The sequence below is a fragment of the Eubalaena glacialis genome, chromosome 19 (genome assembly GCF_028564815.1).
Source record: "Eubalaena glacialis isolate mEubGla1 chromosome 19, mEubGla1.1.hap2.+ XY, whole genome shotgun sequence".
In the NCBI taxonomy this organism is placed as follows: domain Eukaryota; kingdom Metazoa; phylum Chordata; class Mammalia; order Artiodactyla; family Balaenidae; genus Eubalaena; species Eubalaena glacialis.
The window spans coordinates 37851094-37867441 of record NC_083734.1 but is presented as its reverse complement, the minus strand read 5'-3'; the positions used below and the strand labels follow the sequence as shown (position 1 = coordinate 37867441).

Here is a 16348-nt window from a genome sequence, read left to right as displayed (position 1 = left end):
TGGTGTCAGTTCCCTTCAGCTTGATGAATTTCATTTAGATTTTTTTTTTAGAGCAGGTTTGTTAGCAAAAAGTTTTCTCAGTTTTTGTTTATCTGAAAAAGTCTTTATTTTGCCTGTACGTTTCGACAGCTATTGTCATTGGATATAGAATTCTGGGTTGACAGGTTTTTTTCCCTTTTTCTTTTCAGCACTTTAAATGTGTCGTTCTAGTGTCTTCTGGCCTCCATTATTTTTGATGGAAAGTCAACTCTCATTCCTATCATTATTTTCTTATGGGTAATGGGTCGTTTTCTCTAGCTTCTTTGAAATTCTTCTCTTTATCTTAGGTTTTCAGCAGTTTGACTATAATTTGCCAGTGTTTAGTTTTCTTTATGTTTATCCTACTTGAGGTCCACTGAGCTTCTTGAATCTGTAAATTAATATTTTTCATCAAATTTGGGAAATTTTTGACGATTATTTCTTCTGGTACATTTTCTGTCCTATTCTGGTTTTAACCTTCTTCTGAGATTCCAAGTATATGTAAGTTGTGGCATTTGGTGTTTTCCCACAGCCCACTAAGCTTTTTGCCTAAGGGTGCTCCCTAGCCACTCCACCCCACATAGACTGGGAGTACCTTTAGATGAAAAGCTATATAAACACAAGTCTCACCCTACAGTTCCTTTCTTTCAAGGATCAAATCCCCACCAATTTCTGCCTGCTTTTGGCTACTGTTTGGTGCCCTAAAATAGTTGCTTTTTAATTTTTTGTCTAGTGTTGATAATTCTTATCTATGGGAAAGTCATTCCAACATAAGCTATTCTACTATTACCCAGAAAGCTACCGATTTTTAAAGCATTTGTTTTCTGGCTACCCTAGTGAATTCTTACAATTTCTAAAAGTTTTCCAACTTCATAGTTTTAAGCTTATATGTCTTTGGTTATAATATCTGCGCATAATGACTTTTTTTTCCTTCTAAGGCTTCTTTTTGTCTACAACCTCCAGAACAATGTTACTTGACAGTGGGAGTAGCTGGAAAAACAATCTTTAATAATAATGACTTCAATTTTCCAGCCATAAATATGATGCTAGTTTGTGACATATATATTCCTTAGGTTAAGAAGGTATTCTTTTACTTCTATTTAATATAGTTTTGTCACAAATAGATAATAAATATCATCAGAGGTGGTTTTGTCATGTGCCAAGAGGTTTGTGTAGACTTCTCTTTTAACCTATTAAATAAATATATAATACATCAATAATATTGAAACATCTTTATATTCCCAGGATAAACTATATTATTCTTTTAATATACTGCTAGGTGTGATCTACTAGTATTTTATTTAGGATTTTTGTATCTATATTAACTTTATTTTTTAATTTTATTTTAAAAATTTTTAAATTTTTTAAAACTTTTTATTTTATATTGGAGTATAGTTGATTAACAATGCTGTGTTATTCCTGTCCTGCATAGCATAGGGAGATCAGCTTGGTGCTTTGTGACCACCTAGAAGGGTGGGATAGGGAGGGTGGGAGGGAGATGCAAGAGGGAGGGGGATATGAGAATATATGTATACATAAAGCTGATTCACTTTGTTATACAGCAAGATCTAACACAACATTGTACAGCAATTATACTCCAATACAGATGTTAAAAAAAAAACCAATCCCCCCCCCCCAATGCTGTGTTAGTTTCAGGCGCACAGCAAAGTGACTTAGCCATACACACACATGCATCCATTCCCCTTCAAATTCTCTTCCCATCTAGGTCATCTCATAATACCAAGCAGAGTTCCCTGTGCTACACAGTAGGTCCCCCGTTGGCCATCCATTTTAAACATAGCAGTGTGTACATGCCAATCCCAAACTCCCTAACTATCCCCGCCCCCCACCCTTCCCTCTATATTAACTTTAAACTGATTCCTTTTTGTGCTCTTTTAGAACTGTGGTTATGCTAGGTTATACCAAATGATTTGAGAAGTTTCTCATAATTTGAGAATTATGCTCTGGAATAATTTATATAGAACAAGAATTATTCATTACTTAAAGGTTTGAAAAACATCTAAAAAACTATATTAATATGAACTTAAAAAAACATTTAGCAACCTTTTCTTCTTTTCCCCTGGTTATTAGCCTGTTCAGGATTCAGGTTTTCCATTTCTCAATTCAGTTTTAGAAATTTATATTTTTCTCAGAAACTTTCACGGAGATTTTCATATTTATTTGCACGGCACTTTATTTTGTTTACATAGCACTTTGTTTTTGAAATAATCTTTTAAAGGGATAAAAATGATGCCCACTATCATAAAATTTAAATATGCATAAAAGCACAAAAAGGAAAATTAAAATAACTTGAAATCTCACCAACTTTATCAAATATTTCATTATCTTTAAAAAATTTTTGTGCTTGTTATTGCTTCTTTTTATTCTGCCTCATTTCTGTGTATTTGTGCATTCTCTCCTTTTTCCTTGATTACATTTGCTGATGATATATCAATTTATTGGATTTCCCCCTCACTTCTGAAAAGTCCCAGCTCTTATACTTATTTAGCATTTATATATATATTTTTCTCACTATTTTTAAGTTCAGTGGTTTTGTAACCACTAAGTTGTGCAATGGAACCCTTTTCAAAATTGAAATCTTATGTGAAATCCCAGTGTATAAATAGATAAAAGCCAAGGACTTGTGATTAAAGCAAAGGGGATGGTGAGCGGAAGGAAGGGAGTTTCCCAGAGTTTCACTCACTTGACCCCACCCCAACCCCAACTCCTCTCTTTCTTATGAGAGGCTTATGACTCCAGAGAGCACTGTTAGACAACCACTGTTCCAACTCATTAATTCTGCTTTTATCTTTATTGTTTCTTTTCTCCTGCTTTCCATAGGCTGGTTTATTGCTCTTTTCTGATTTTTTGAATTTGGTGCTTATTGTATTTCTTTTCATTCTTTTTTATTTAATATTGGAAATATTGAAGTCTATAAATCTGTCACTCTGTACAATGCTGGTCACATTTTATAATATTTTACACAGACTGTTTTCTCAGTAGGTGGTAATTATAGTTTTGTGTTTCCTTTTTGACCCACGATATATGTAGGAGTGTGTTTTCAGTGTCTACGTGTGGAGAGATTTGTTTACTCTTTTTAATATTAAGTTCTGGTTTTATATTTTGTGGTCATAAAATAAGATCTCTAATTTTGAGTTTTTAAGAAATTATTGGTTTTTTTGTAATCCAGTGTTTAATCAGTTTTCATAAATTTGAGCATTTGAATGTGACTAGTCTGAACTGATGTGTGTTGTTAAGTATAAAATGCACACAGGGTTTTGAAGATATAATACAAAAACAGGTAAAGTAGCTCAGTAATTATTTTTGTGTTCATTACATATTGAAATCATAATATTTTTAATCTATTGAGTTAAGTAAGATAAATATCACTAAAATTATTTTCATCTCTTTTTGGGGTACCTTTTGAAATCAGGCTACAGGAAAATTTTAAATTACATGTGTAGTTATTTTATTTCTATTGAACATAACTGCCCTATATAATTATATATTTTTGTCCACTTGGTCCGTCAGAGACTAGTGACATTACAATTGCTTTTTCAGTAATTTCTACTTATATTTCTCACAGTTTTCACTGTATATATTTTAATACTATGCTATTTAGCACATAACAGGTAATTTCTATTGTGGATTGTACTTTATATAAAATAAAATGACTCAGTTGGCCTGTTTGAGCTCCACTTTGTTATGAATTACTGCTATTCTTGCTTTTTAAGAAAATTTGTTTAGGACATTTTGCACATGTCTCTTCTTTTAACTTCAGTTTCACTTTGTTTCAGGTGAGTATCTTTTAAATAGTAGTTAAGTTAATTGTATCTTTTGACATAGTCTGAAATGCTTTGCTTTTTTTTCACTGGTTTCTGTTAACTTTTTAATTTTTTAATTGAGGTATAGTTGATTTACAATATTATATTAGTTTCAGGTGTACAACATAGTGATTCAAAATTTTTATACATTTTTCTCTATTTATACTTATTATAAAATATTGGCTGTATTCCCTGTGCAGTACAATATATCCTTATAGCTTGTTTTTAATAGGGGAGTCTAACTTTTCACAATTATTGTCATCAGTGATATATAATCTTATTTTATGAGTTTTATCTTTTTTGCTACCTTTTTCTCTTTTTTCTATATTTTATTATATTGAATATTTTTAAAATCTTTTGTTCTACTTTTATTACATTAGTGTTTGAAGAATCATAGTTAAACCCATTTGCTTTAATTATCATTGTCCAGGATGGAATAGTACCCATTAGCCCTATGTAAATAAGTAATTTAGCATGTTTTTCTTCTTCTCTATTCCTTTTCTAACTGCATTCAGATGCTTATTACATTTTTTTTTACAAACGTCTTAATTAAGAATTACTTTTTAAAATAAGTTTTAAACTTTATACTTAACCACAAGTATCTAGATTTAACTTATTTTGCTGTTTTGAATGTCATCACCACCTCTTTCTGTTGATCAGTGTGTCCTTGAAAAGATTTTCTTCAGGAAAGAATGTAGGTGGTAGAAATTCAGAGCCACAACTGTTTGAAAATGTTTTGCTGGTCTCCTTCATGTTATATAACCAACATCTTGACTATGCTTAGAATTCTTGAGCACAGTATTTTTCCTTTAAAACACTGTAAAACTTTCATCTTCTAGTGCTTATTTTGTGGAGAGGCCATTTTGACTCTGTTATTTTGTAGACTACTTATTTTTTTCCATGTCGGTGCTTGAGGAATGTTTTCATTTTCCTTCAGTTTTGAAATTTCAGAAGGATACGTGTAGATGTTGTGATTTGTTAATTTATACATTCATTTATATTTTTTAACAGCTTCATTGAGATATAGTTCTTATGCCATACACCCTACCCATTTAAAGTGTACAATCCAATGGCTTTTAGTATAGTATTCACAGAGTTGTGCAATCATCACCAAGATAAATTTTAGAACATTTTCATCATCCCCAAAGAAAACTTGAACCCCCTTAGCTTTCATTCTCCAATCTGCCTCCATCTCTCCCACAGCCCTAGGCATCCACTAACCTACTTTCTGTTTCTATAGAGTTTTGCCTATCCTGTATATTTCATGTAAATAGAATTATACAATATGTAGCCCTTGTGACTGGTTTCTTTTGTTTGGCGAAATAATTTCAGAGATTTATTTGTATTGTAGCATTTCATTTTTTATTGCTGAATAATATTCCATTGTATAGATATGCCACATTTTATTTATCTATTCATCAGTCGATGGACATTTGGGTTTTGTCCACATATTGGCTATTAAGAATAATGCTGCTCAGAAGACCTAAATAGACATTTCTCCAAAGAAGATATACAGATTGCCAACAAACACATGAAAGGATGCTCAACATCACTAATCATTAGAGAAATGCAAATCAAAACTACAATGAGGTATCACCTCACACTGGTCAGAATGGCCATCATCAAAAAATCTACAAACAAGAAATGCTGGAGAGGGTGTGGAGAAAAGGGAACCCTCTGGCACTGTTGGTGGGAATGGAAATTGATACAGCCACTATGGAGAACAGTATGGAGGTTCCTTAAAAAACTAAAAATAGAACTACCATATGACCCAGCAATCCCACTACTGGGCATATACCCTGAGAAAACCATAATTCAAAAAGAGACATGTACCACAGTGTTCATCGCAGTACTATTTACAATAGCCAGGACATGAAAGCAACCTAAGTGTCCATCATCGGATGAATGGATAAAGAAGATGTGGCACATATATACAATGGAATATTACTCAGCCATAAAAAGAAACAAAATTGAGTTATTTGTAGTGAGATGGATGGACCTAGAATCTGTCATACAGAGTGAAGTAAGTCAGAAAGGGAAAAACAAATACTGTATGCTAACACATATATATGGAATCTAAAAAAAAAAAAACGGTTCTGATGAACCTAGGGGCAGGACAGGAATAAAGACGTAGATGTAGAGAATGGACTTGAGGACACAGGGAGGGGGAAGGGTAAGCTGGGACGAATTGAGAGAGTGGCATGGACATATATACACTACCAAGTGTAAAATAGATAGCTAGTGAGAAGCAGCTGCATGGCACAGGGAGATCAACTCGGTGCTTTGTGACCACCTAGAGGGGTGGGATAGGGAGGGTGGGAGAGACATGCAAGAGGGTGGGGATATGGGGATATATGTATACAAATAGCTGATTCACTTTGTTATACATCAGAAACTAACACAACATTGTAAAGCAATTATACTCCAATAAAGATGTTTAAAAAAATAATGCTGCTATGAACATTTGTGTACAAGTTTTTGTTTGAACACCTGTTTTCATTTCTCTTGGGTAATATCTAGTAGTGGAATTGCTGGGTCATATGGTAACTCTCTGTTCAGCCTTTTGAGGAACTGCCAGACATTTACAAAATGGCGGCACCATTTTATATTCCCACTGGCAATGTATGAGGGTCCTAATTTCTCTCCATCTTCGACAGCACTTGTTATTGTCCACCTTCTTAACTGTAGCCATCCTAGTGGATGTAAAGCGGTACCTCATTGTGGTTCATTTTCCTGGTATCAACTGATGTTGAGCATCTTTTCTTTTGTTTATTGGTCATTTGTATATCTTCCTTGGATAAATGTCTATTTAGATCCTCTGCTTGTTTTAAGATTGGGTTATTTGTCTTTTTATTATTGAGTTGTAAGAGCTTTTTATATTTCTGCATATGTCTCCTATCAGATATATGATTTGCAAAATTTTTCTCACTTTCTTGGTAGCACCCTTTGAACCACAATAGTTTTTCATTTTTTTTAAGTCTTTATTGAATTTGTTACAATATTGCTTCTGTTTTATGTTTTGGTGTTTTGGCTGCGAGGCATATGGGATTTTAGCGCCCTGAGCAGGGATCGAATCCGCACCACCTGCATTGGAAGGTGAAGTCTTAACCACAGGACCACCAGAGAAGTCCCCAATAGTTTTTCATTTTTGATGTCCAATTTTTTCTTTTGTTGCTTGTTCTTTTGGCATCATATCTAAGAAACTATTATCTAATCCAAGGTCACAAGGATTTATGCCTATTTTCTTCTAATAGTTTTAGCTTTTACTTTTTATTAACTCAAAATGTGATCCATTTTGAGTTAATTTTTGTATATTGTGTGAGGTAGGTGTCCAACTTGATTTTTTTGCATGTGGATATTCAGTTGTTCCAGCACCATTTGTTGAAAAACTATTCTTTTCCATTGAATTGTCTTCACATCCTTATCAAAAATTTATTGACTATAAATGTGAGGGTTTACTTCTAAATTCCCAATTCTTTTCCTTTGACCTGTGTGTCTGTTTTTATGCCAGTATTGTATTGTCTTGATTACTGTTGCTTTGTAGTAAGTTTTGAAATCAGAAAATGTGAATCCTCCAAATTTGTTCTTCTTTTTCAAAATTGTTTTGGATATTCTGGGTCTCTTGGATTTCCAAATGAATCATAGGATTAGCTTGTCAATTTCTGCAAAAAAGCCAGCTGAGATTTTTATAGAGATTGCATTGAATCTTTAGATTAATATGGAAATATTCCCATATTAATAGCAGTAAGTCTCATATATGAACATGAGATTCTTCCCATTTATTAAGGCCTTTAATTTCTTTCAATAATATTTTGTAGTTTTCAGAGTTTAAGTTTTATACTTCTCTTGCTAAATTTATTCCTAAGTACTTAATTCTGTTTTATGTTTTCCTAAATGGAAGTTTCCTAATTTAATTTTCATTTTTTCATTGCTACTATATAGAAATACAACTGATTTTTTAAAATATTTATTTATTTATTTATTGGCTGCACTGGGTCTTCATTGCAGCACCCGGGCTTCTCTAGTTGTGGCGTGCGGGCTCCAGAGTGCGCAGGCTCTCTAGGTGTGGCTCGCAGGCTTAGTTGCCCTGCGGCATGTGGGATCTTAGTTCCCCAACCAGGGATCGACCCCGCGTCCCCTGCATTGGAAGGTGGATTCTTAACCACTGGACCACCAGGGAAGTCCCATTACAACTGATTTTTGTGTATTAATCTTGTATCCTGCAAACTTACTGAACTCATTTATTAGACCTAATAGTTTTTCAATGGATTCCGTAGGGTTTTCTGTATACAAGATTATGTCATCTGCAAGTAGAGATAGTTTTACCTCTTCCTAATCTAGACTCTTTTAATTTCATTTCTTGCATAATTGCCCTGGCTAGCACCAGTACAATGTTAAGTGTAAGTGGTGAGAGGAGACAGCTTGTCTTGCTGCTGATCTTAGAAGCAGGGAGGAAGCATTCAGTCTTTCACTTGTTGACCTAAAACAATCAACCAGTTATTTTACCAGCAAAATGGGTTTATTTGGGAACAACAAAGACTTGCAATTCAGGACGTGCAATCTATGGTGATCCACAGGCAAATCCAGAGAACAAAAGAGAGGAACTTTCTTTTATAGAGGAGAAGAAGGAGTTGGGAGGGGCTATTATAAACCAAGAGTCTATTGGAGAAAACTGGGAGTTCAAAGTGTAATCGCTTTTCATTGGCTGAGTTGTGTAACAGTCTCTCATTGGCTGGGCTCTTGCAGGGCAAGGAGAAATTTTTCCTTCCTCCTTCTGGGTAGTAAAGTATCAACATTCTTCCTGTTGGAGATACAAAGGTACATCTCTTCCTATTGGGTCTGCAATTGACATCTATGGGTAGGGCGTGAGCGCTCCCTCTTCTGGTATCCTGACTTACTTAAAATGAGGGTTCTATTTATTAATTTTCACACACCATTGTGATGTTAATGGGTTTTTTGTAGATGGTCTTTATGAGGCTGAGGAAATTTCCTTCTATTCCTAGTTTGTTGAGTGTTTTTTTATCATGAAGGGCTGTTGAATTTTGTCGAATGCTTTTTCTGCATCTATTGAGATGATCACATGGTCTTTGTCCTTTATCCTATTAATATGGTATATTACATTAATTGATAGCATTTATTTTTACCTTTTAATTAAACTTCTCATTTTTTCATTCTTTAGCCTTTAGAGGAACTTGGAGGAACCTATTAAATGACATATGCAATAGATGTGATGCAGGTCTTGGAAGTTGATGGTGGTCCTCAGTGAAATTTTTATTTCCAGAACTTCATCAAAAGTACATCTTATACCCCATCAGAAGTTCTGGTAATGGCTATCTAGGATTTTTTTGTTTGGTGTTGTTGAGTGGTGTGAATGTAAAACAAAATTTTAAGTATGCTTATGTAACCCAACTGTATAAATTCATAACATTATCTTGATAGTATATATACTACAGTTTCATTTTTTGGAAGTGGAAAATTTTAACCATGTTATTTATATGCTTTTTAGGCATTATAATTCTTTTATATATAATAAAATGTATAGCTAGCATTTCTGGCAATTATAATCATTATCAGTGTATTTTGTCTTTGAAAATTTGTAAATGCCCCCCCAATTTATTTCGACATAACATCATTTGTTCCATATTATATATTTCTATCATGTATAGAAATAATATATAATTATGCTCACATAATTGCAGTTTCCTTCTCTTGGACACATTTTTTCTTTTCCATGTGGGTTCCTTCAGTTGGTTGCATTGTCATTTTCATTAATGATGCATCTGCTAATTAATTTTTCTTCTTTGAATGCCTGCCCTTTTTGTTCTTGATTTTGCAGTTCAGCTCTATTTTAAATTTCAGTTCTATTTACTGGTATTTCTCTCTAGCTTCTATTGGCTTGTGACCTTCTATGACTTGTTTGTAATGTTTACATGTTTATGAAACTGACAGTCCATCCTCTGCCATCGGTGATAATTAATATTTAAATGTTTCTGTAAGATGGTTTGGAAAGTAGTTATTTCTTATGGTTAATATATGCATTGGCTTTCTAAATTCATAGCAAGGTCTTGGATTATCAGAAAATGTCATTTACAGGCATATATAAAGTTTTGTTTATTTTTTATTCTGGTGAAATATATGTAGCATAAAATTTACCATTTTAACCACTATTAAGTGTACAGTTCTGTGGCATTAATTATATTCACCTCGTTCTGCAACTGTAAAGTTTTTAAAGAGAAAATAATACCTATTTCTTAGTCCTTCAGATTTTCCTCCTTCTCCCTTAGTGCTTTTTCTTTTCCATTGATCAACTTTCCTTTTCTTTTAGATACTGAGGAGTTCCTGGGAGAAGTTTTGCAGAATGAGAACCTCAGTGCTGGTGCAAGGGACAACAGAGACCATATTCTACGGGGCTTGCAGCAAATCAAAGCTAGGTTTGTATAAACCGGTTCCATTATTCTTCTTCATAAGCTTTAAAACAATTTATAATCAGTAAAATCTACTTTAATTGTATATAAATTAGCAAAGTAAGACACACCTATCATAGTTCTTTATACTTGGTAGAGGCTTAATAAATGTGTACTGAATTGCATTGGAGGTAGGCAGGCATATTTAGGGTAGTTTACCAAAATGGAAATATTTTGATAATTATGTATGTTAAAAAAATTATTCTGCTTTCAGCTTTGGATTGTTATGTTAGTCTTTATTGAACACTTTTGCAAAATGTGTGAAAAGCTAAATATTTATGCTTGTCCAAATTACTGAAAGGGAAGATGTTAAGCAGTATGAGATAATTTTCGTTAAGATTTTTGGTCTTGATTTTATATCCACATCTCCTTTCCTAATAGAAAACTTAAACTGGACTTATCCAGTTGATTCTCTGAGCATAGTAGAATGTCTTAGTCTCAGACTGATTGGAATATCATGCTCATTAAGTTTTTGGTTTTTTTAAATTAAAAGCCCTGACCTAATTTGTACCTTTTAGAATGTGAGCACCTGACAGATGCATACACTTGCTTGATGGTGGAAGAAATAAAAATTCTCCTTTACAATATATTTCCCGACCACCTCTTGCTTGAAATGTGGTAACTGAACGAGAGTTGGGGATAAGAGAGTGTTACTTTACGTCTTTTCCAGCTTGGAGGCAATGTGATTCAGAATGTTTGAACTGAGTACTCTTAGTAAAGGGAGAGCAACTGCAGGGATATGCCTGGGATTTGTGTTTTTTTTGTTTTTTTGGCTGCACCGTGTGGGATTTTTAGTTCCCCGCATTGGGAGCACGGAGTTTGTTTTTGTTGTTGTTGTTTGTTTTGTTTTGTTTTTTTTTGACTGTGTTGGGTCTTCGTTGCCGCACGCGAGCTTTCTCTAGCTGCAGCGAGCAGTGGCTACTCTTCATTGCGGTGCGCGGGCTTCCCATTGAGGTGGCCTCTCCTGTTGCGGAGCACGAGCTCCAGACACATGGGCTTCAGTAGTTGTGGCTCCCGGGCTCTAGAGTGCAGGCTCAGTAGTTGTGGCGCACGGGCTTAGTTGCTCCACGGCATGTGGGATCTTCCCGGACCAGGGATCGAACTTGTGCCCCCTGCATGGGCAGGCAGATTCTTATCCCCTGCGCCACCAGGGAAGCCCGGGAGCACGGAGTCTTAACCACTGGAAAACCAGGAAAGTCCTTATACCTGGAATTTAATTTGTGTGGCTGACCAATCTTAGCATCTACTTTAGAATCCTCATTGAAACTCCTTAGAAGCAAGCAAGGAGATTTATCCTTTCAAAGGGCACAGCCAGAATATATTCCTTCCAGGAATGTGAGAGAACCTCACAAGATGCCCTGCTGGATCTTAATTGATCTTTCCTGCTGGCTAATTAAACATCACTTTTACTCAGCAACTGGGGACTGTGTGATTATCAGCCTGGGTTGCCCTGAATAATTGAAACAAACAGAATGCAAAAGATGGGAGCTTTTTGCAAAATGAGAATATCTATAATTTATGGTAGGCTGGAAGAGTGTTTAAAACAAACTTCCCATAATGTTACTTTATTAGTAGATAAGTTTAGGCTTAGTTGTGTACCTGAAGGCTCAGTTAGTAACTTACAGATTTAAAAATTTTTTTAATACAAAGTTGACCTTTGTATTTTAGGATTATTACAAGGATGGCACGAAGAACAAAGGTAGAATTATTTTAAACTGTATTATAGGGAGAGGGTTGCCCATAATATAATTGTGTATGTTGTATTAATGGTATAAATGGTGATACCATTTAATGGTGTTAATGGTATAAATCTGTGATAAGGAATGTAAAAACAATTTTACTGCATCTGTAGGGACAAATATACAATAAGTAGGAATTCTGCTTTCCCGTATTTGTACCACAGAACTTGGAAAGGACTAAATTTCAATCTGAAATTGATAATAAAAGGTGATTTTGTGGTGACTAACTGTTATCACTTACATATTACTTCTTAGTCCTCTTTTTAAGTGCATACACACACTCATACACACATACCCATGCTCGCACACATAGAAGCTGTATTTGTTATGAGGTAGAGAGGGTTCCTTGTTCTCAAAGGACTTGCTGTGTGGTTTGTGGGATAGACATTCAGGAAATAATCAGCAGGAGTTTTAGGAAACATCTGCATTGTTGATGGGAGCTTTCTGTTCATTGATTTGTTGCAAGGAAGATGACACTTTATTTAGAATTTCATAATTATCAGATCAGGAGGAAATGAGGAGCCAGAAATTAGATACTGTACAAGAAAATGGAAAAATGAGTCTTTCCTTTGGCAAGCTGTTTGAAATTGTCTTACATTTGCCCATTCAATCATCATCCTGTTAATGTAACCCTTGTCTTACTGAATCCTCTTTTTCAGCCACGTTGCATCTATAGCCTCATGTATGGCTGGTTGATATTATGCCTGCATTGATACCAGCTGGTTTGAAAGCACTGAAAGCTGGTACAATGCCAGCCACATTTACTATTTTGTGTGGAAGTTGTATCTCTCCCAGAGGCTGGGTGTGAAAAGAAATTTGGAAGTCATCAAACTTGAGAGTTAAATGTATATGGCAAGTTGCCAAGTAACATCAAAAGAATTAAAGTCACTTAAAAAGTTTTATCTTTAGTCATATTGAAGCAATAAAATTTTAGGGGTTTGGTAAATTTGTGGGGGAGGGTAGGAACCTGTATAAAACTATTGATTTGGCACATTACGGCTTATTTGGAAGGTGGGTAAGAAATCTAGCAGGATAATCTGGGAAAGACACTAGATAAATATAAATACCATACATACATATATTCCTCCCCCAACTTTCCACTCTATCTTTGTTGTGTCCTCGCTTTAATTCCTTTAATTCTTTCCTCAACACTGTGCTGCTCGAGAATGAAAAGGGTTGAGAGAAGTGAAAATAGCACTGGCTCTGATTCTTGGTAAATTCTAGGGGCTTGGCCCTAATTTTTATGGTGTCTCAGAATTCAGTGCTGTTTGCATGGCTGTGGACTCACTGTAAATCAAAGCATCTGACTCCATCACAGTTGCTATGTGCCATTTGCCACCCTTCTGTTACCTAGAGTGACCGACCCCAGGAAATGACAGTTGTGTCGAGTCATGGATGTCCTCCAAGTGCTCATCTGTTTTTCAGTACAGGTAGCTTCACTATTCTCTGTCCTCCCAGACTTAAAATCATATCTGTAGTTCTATCTTCATAGGTTTTTTGGGGGGGGGCTTAAAAGTGTTACAATGAAGGATAATGTTTTTCATGTAAGACAAAATAAAAAAAGGATAACGATTTCTGTAAATCCAAGGAAATGAAGTCCTGTTGTGGTATTTGATGTCCTGAGCTGCGACGTTCATTGCTCTTCTTCAAACTGCCTCCTCATTTAAACCTTCTCCCTAAAACTAACGGCTTTCACATTCTGAGTCCAAGTTTTCACTGAGCTCTTTAGAGAATGATTAGGATGAAAGCCAGGCAGAGGCTCCTCCTGTTTTATTATGGTGGTCACTGCAGTACCAGTGCCAGCTGTGAGACACCTGGAATGAAGCAGACTTGATCTACACTCAGACGTTTGATGGCGTTCTTATGCATTTGCAGAAACAGTTGAGCATTTCTTAAGTTTGATTCATGGGAGGCCATCTGACAGCAAGAATACATTGAGAGTCAGGGGAGGGATGAAGGAAATAGAATATTTTTATTACGGAGGTAGGAATAAATTCTCTCTTGATGGCTCATTTTGGAACAGCTAGTCATTTATGCTCACTGTTGGAAGTGGAGGCCAGAGCCAATGGAAACAAACTGGGAGTATTGTTTCCTTTTGTGACATTTAAAGGAGTTCCAAAAAGAGACAGGTAGATTAGTAGCATATTGAAATGGAAAGAAATAAAGAAATAACTATGTAACAGGATTAGAGCACAAAACCCACAAAACCAGGACTTTTAAAGTACAGACTGAAAGAATATCTCGAACACGTCTCATTGTGGGTGGTTAGCATATAGCTCTGCATGAAACATGATACATTGGTAAAAATATCATAAAAATAATTCCAGTTCTCTTTGGGAATTTCAAGTTTTTCTTGTCAGCTTAACATGGATTTAGCTTTAAAACAGGATTTAGTTTAAGAATATATTGTTCTTGTGTCTTTGTATTGTAGGAAGAAAGACAAGGAGTTAGTCCAATATAATTCTTGGGAGCAAGATTTTCGAAGTGGTAGACTAAATATCATTACCATTAATTACACAGAGAGTGTTACTTTTCCCAAGTGCTGGTTATTGAGCTAAAAAGCCCCAAACAAAAAACATTCAAATGAAGTGTGCTTATGAAGAGAAGAAATGTGGAATGTGTTGTTGGTACATCTGTGTTACAAGTTTAAATATTTGCTTATAACATCTCTTTCTGTTGTTCATTTTGCTACACTGGAGTTTCAGTGCCAACACAGAAAAAAAAAAAGAAGAGTAGTAGGTACTTGTGCAAATCCATCTGAGTTTAAAGAGCTCTGAAAAGGCTCAGAAGTCATAGCAATAATTTGACCACATCTTGAAGGTTAAAAATTCATTTCTTCCTTTTTCAGTCCTATCTCTGCCTCTCATCCTTAACCAAGAAAGAAAACAAAAACCCGCAACAACTTCAGGGCTTTCAACTGATCAATTATATGCCAAATTCCTGTACTAGTTTTCTGTTATTTAGTGAGTGCATGTTGAGATTTCACAATCGTGTTAAAGATTTTTGGAGATATACTTACTGGGGGTAGTGAGGGGTTGTATTTGTTGCTCTTTTAGTCTGAAATGCTCTACAGGTGAGACTGTTATAATAATACCTGCTGTTGGTCTCTTGTCTTAACCTGGAAAGGAAGATCATTTTATTATATGTTCTTTCATAGCAAGTCTCCGGTACTTTCAAAGCAGCCTTGAAATGTGTAACTCTCCTTTTAATTTTATGATGATGATTATTTTGTTTATTCTTTCACTTATGCAGGTATCTTGGATTTGGTACCAGCTTTAAGATTAAATTGATCCATTTTTGTTTTCTTCTACACTGGGCTATTATGGTGGTATTAGTGGGCAGAAGCCTCTCCCTTTGGTCATCCCATAAAATAAATATTTTATATAAGTAACTTTGATGTATAATTTTTTAGTAAGTGGGTTTTTTTTTTTTAAAAAAGCTTGTTCCTTTCAAACCTTTTTATTAAAAATTCCCGGTACTGTACTTATTAAACAGAATAACATGTTCTATCTAGAGTGAAAGGAATTTTGAAATGAGACCTGGGAGGCAGGCAGATAACTGAGCTTACACCCTTCAGGTTGGACTGACCCATTAGAATAATAAGCTGAGCACTACTCTTTAGCCATATAGTTAGGTTGCTAAAATTTGCTTTACTCCTGATAGAATTATAGCCATCATTAACACTTGGGCACATTCCTATTATCCACTCAAAATGGATTTGTCTTGGAAAGTCTCAGAAAATCCTCAGTGTCAATTTTTTAATACTAGAAGATTTTCTATCTGTCTGTAAATGGGGGCTCTTAATTCATACATTGTGTGAAAAGATCATTTATATGAAATTCTTGTCTTCATTTTACCACTGTTTACTTTGGCCTTGATTTTAAGTCACATTTGATCTGGAGCTAGTCTTTTGTCCCAGTGCTGTATTATTTTCTCTGCTTATAGAAAGCCAATGGGAAAAAATGCCTCTCTGTATTCATCTTATTTGTGGATCTCCAGAAACTTGTGGCGTGAGGCCTTCCTGGTTGTGGTTTTCTCTTATTTGCTTGTTTTCTCTTATTGCTGTTATAGATCCACTCTGTATCCACTTCCTGTGTTACACTGAAACTGGAGCAAAGGGAAGAGAAATGCAAGAGCACTGGGTCAGTTGTCAGGAGCCAAACTCTTTGTTCTGTTTTTTCTATAACATTGACTGATTCAATTGAAGATTCTCCTAACCATGATCTTGTGTTTTCTTTTTAAGTTGCCTCCCCCAAAATGTTGTTTGGAATTATTTTTTTTCCAAATGTTACAAAAATGCAAA

The 16348-nt window shown here is 35.0% G+C and overlaps 1 protein-coding gene across 1 annotated transcript in view; it reads left to right on the top strand.

Annotated features, from left to right (window-relative positions):
* Nucleotides 1–16348, top strand: part of SKAP1 (src kinase associated phosphoprotein 1) — a 280187-nt gene that overhangs the window by 32897 nt on the left and 230942 nt on the right. Inside the window, exon 2 of the mRNA XM_061175616.1 lies at nt 10168–10273. Coding sequence (XP_061031599.1) covers nt 10168–10273 — 106 coding nt within the window. The remainder of the gene's footprint in view (nt 1–10167; nt 10274–16348) is intronic.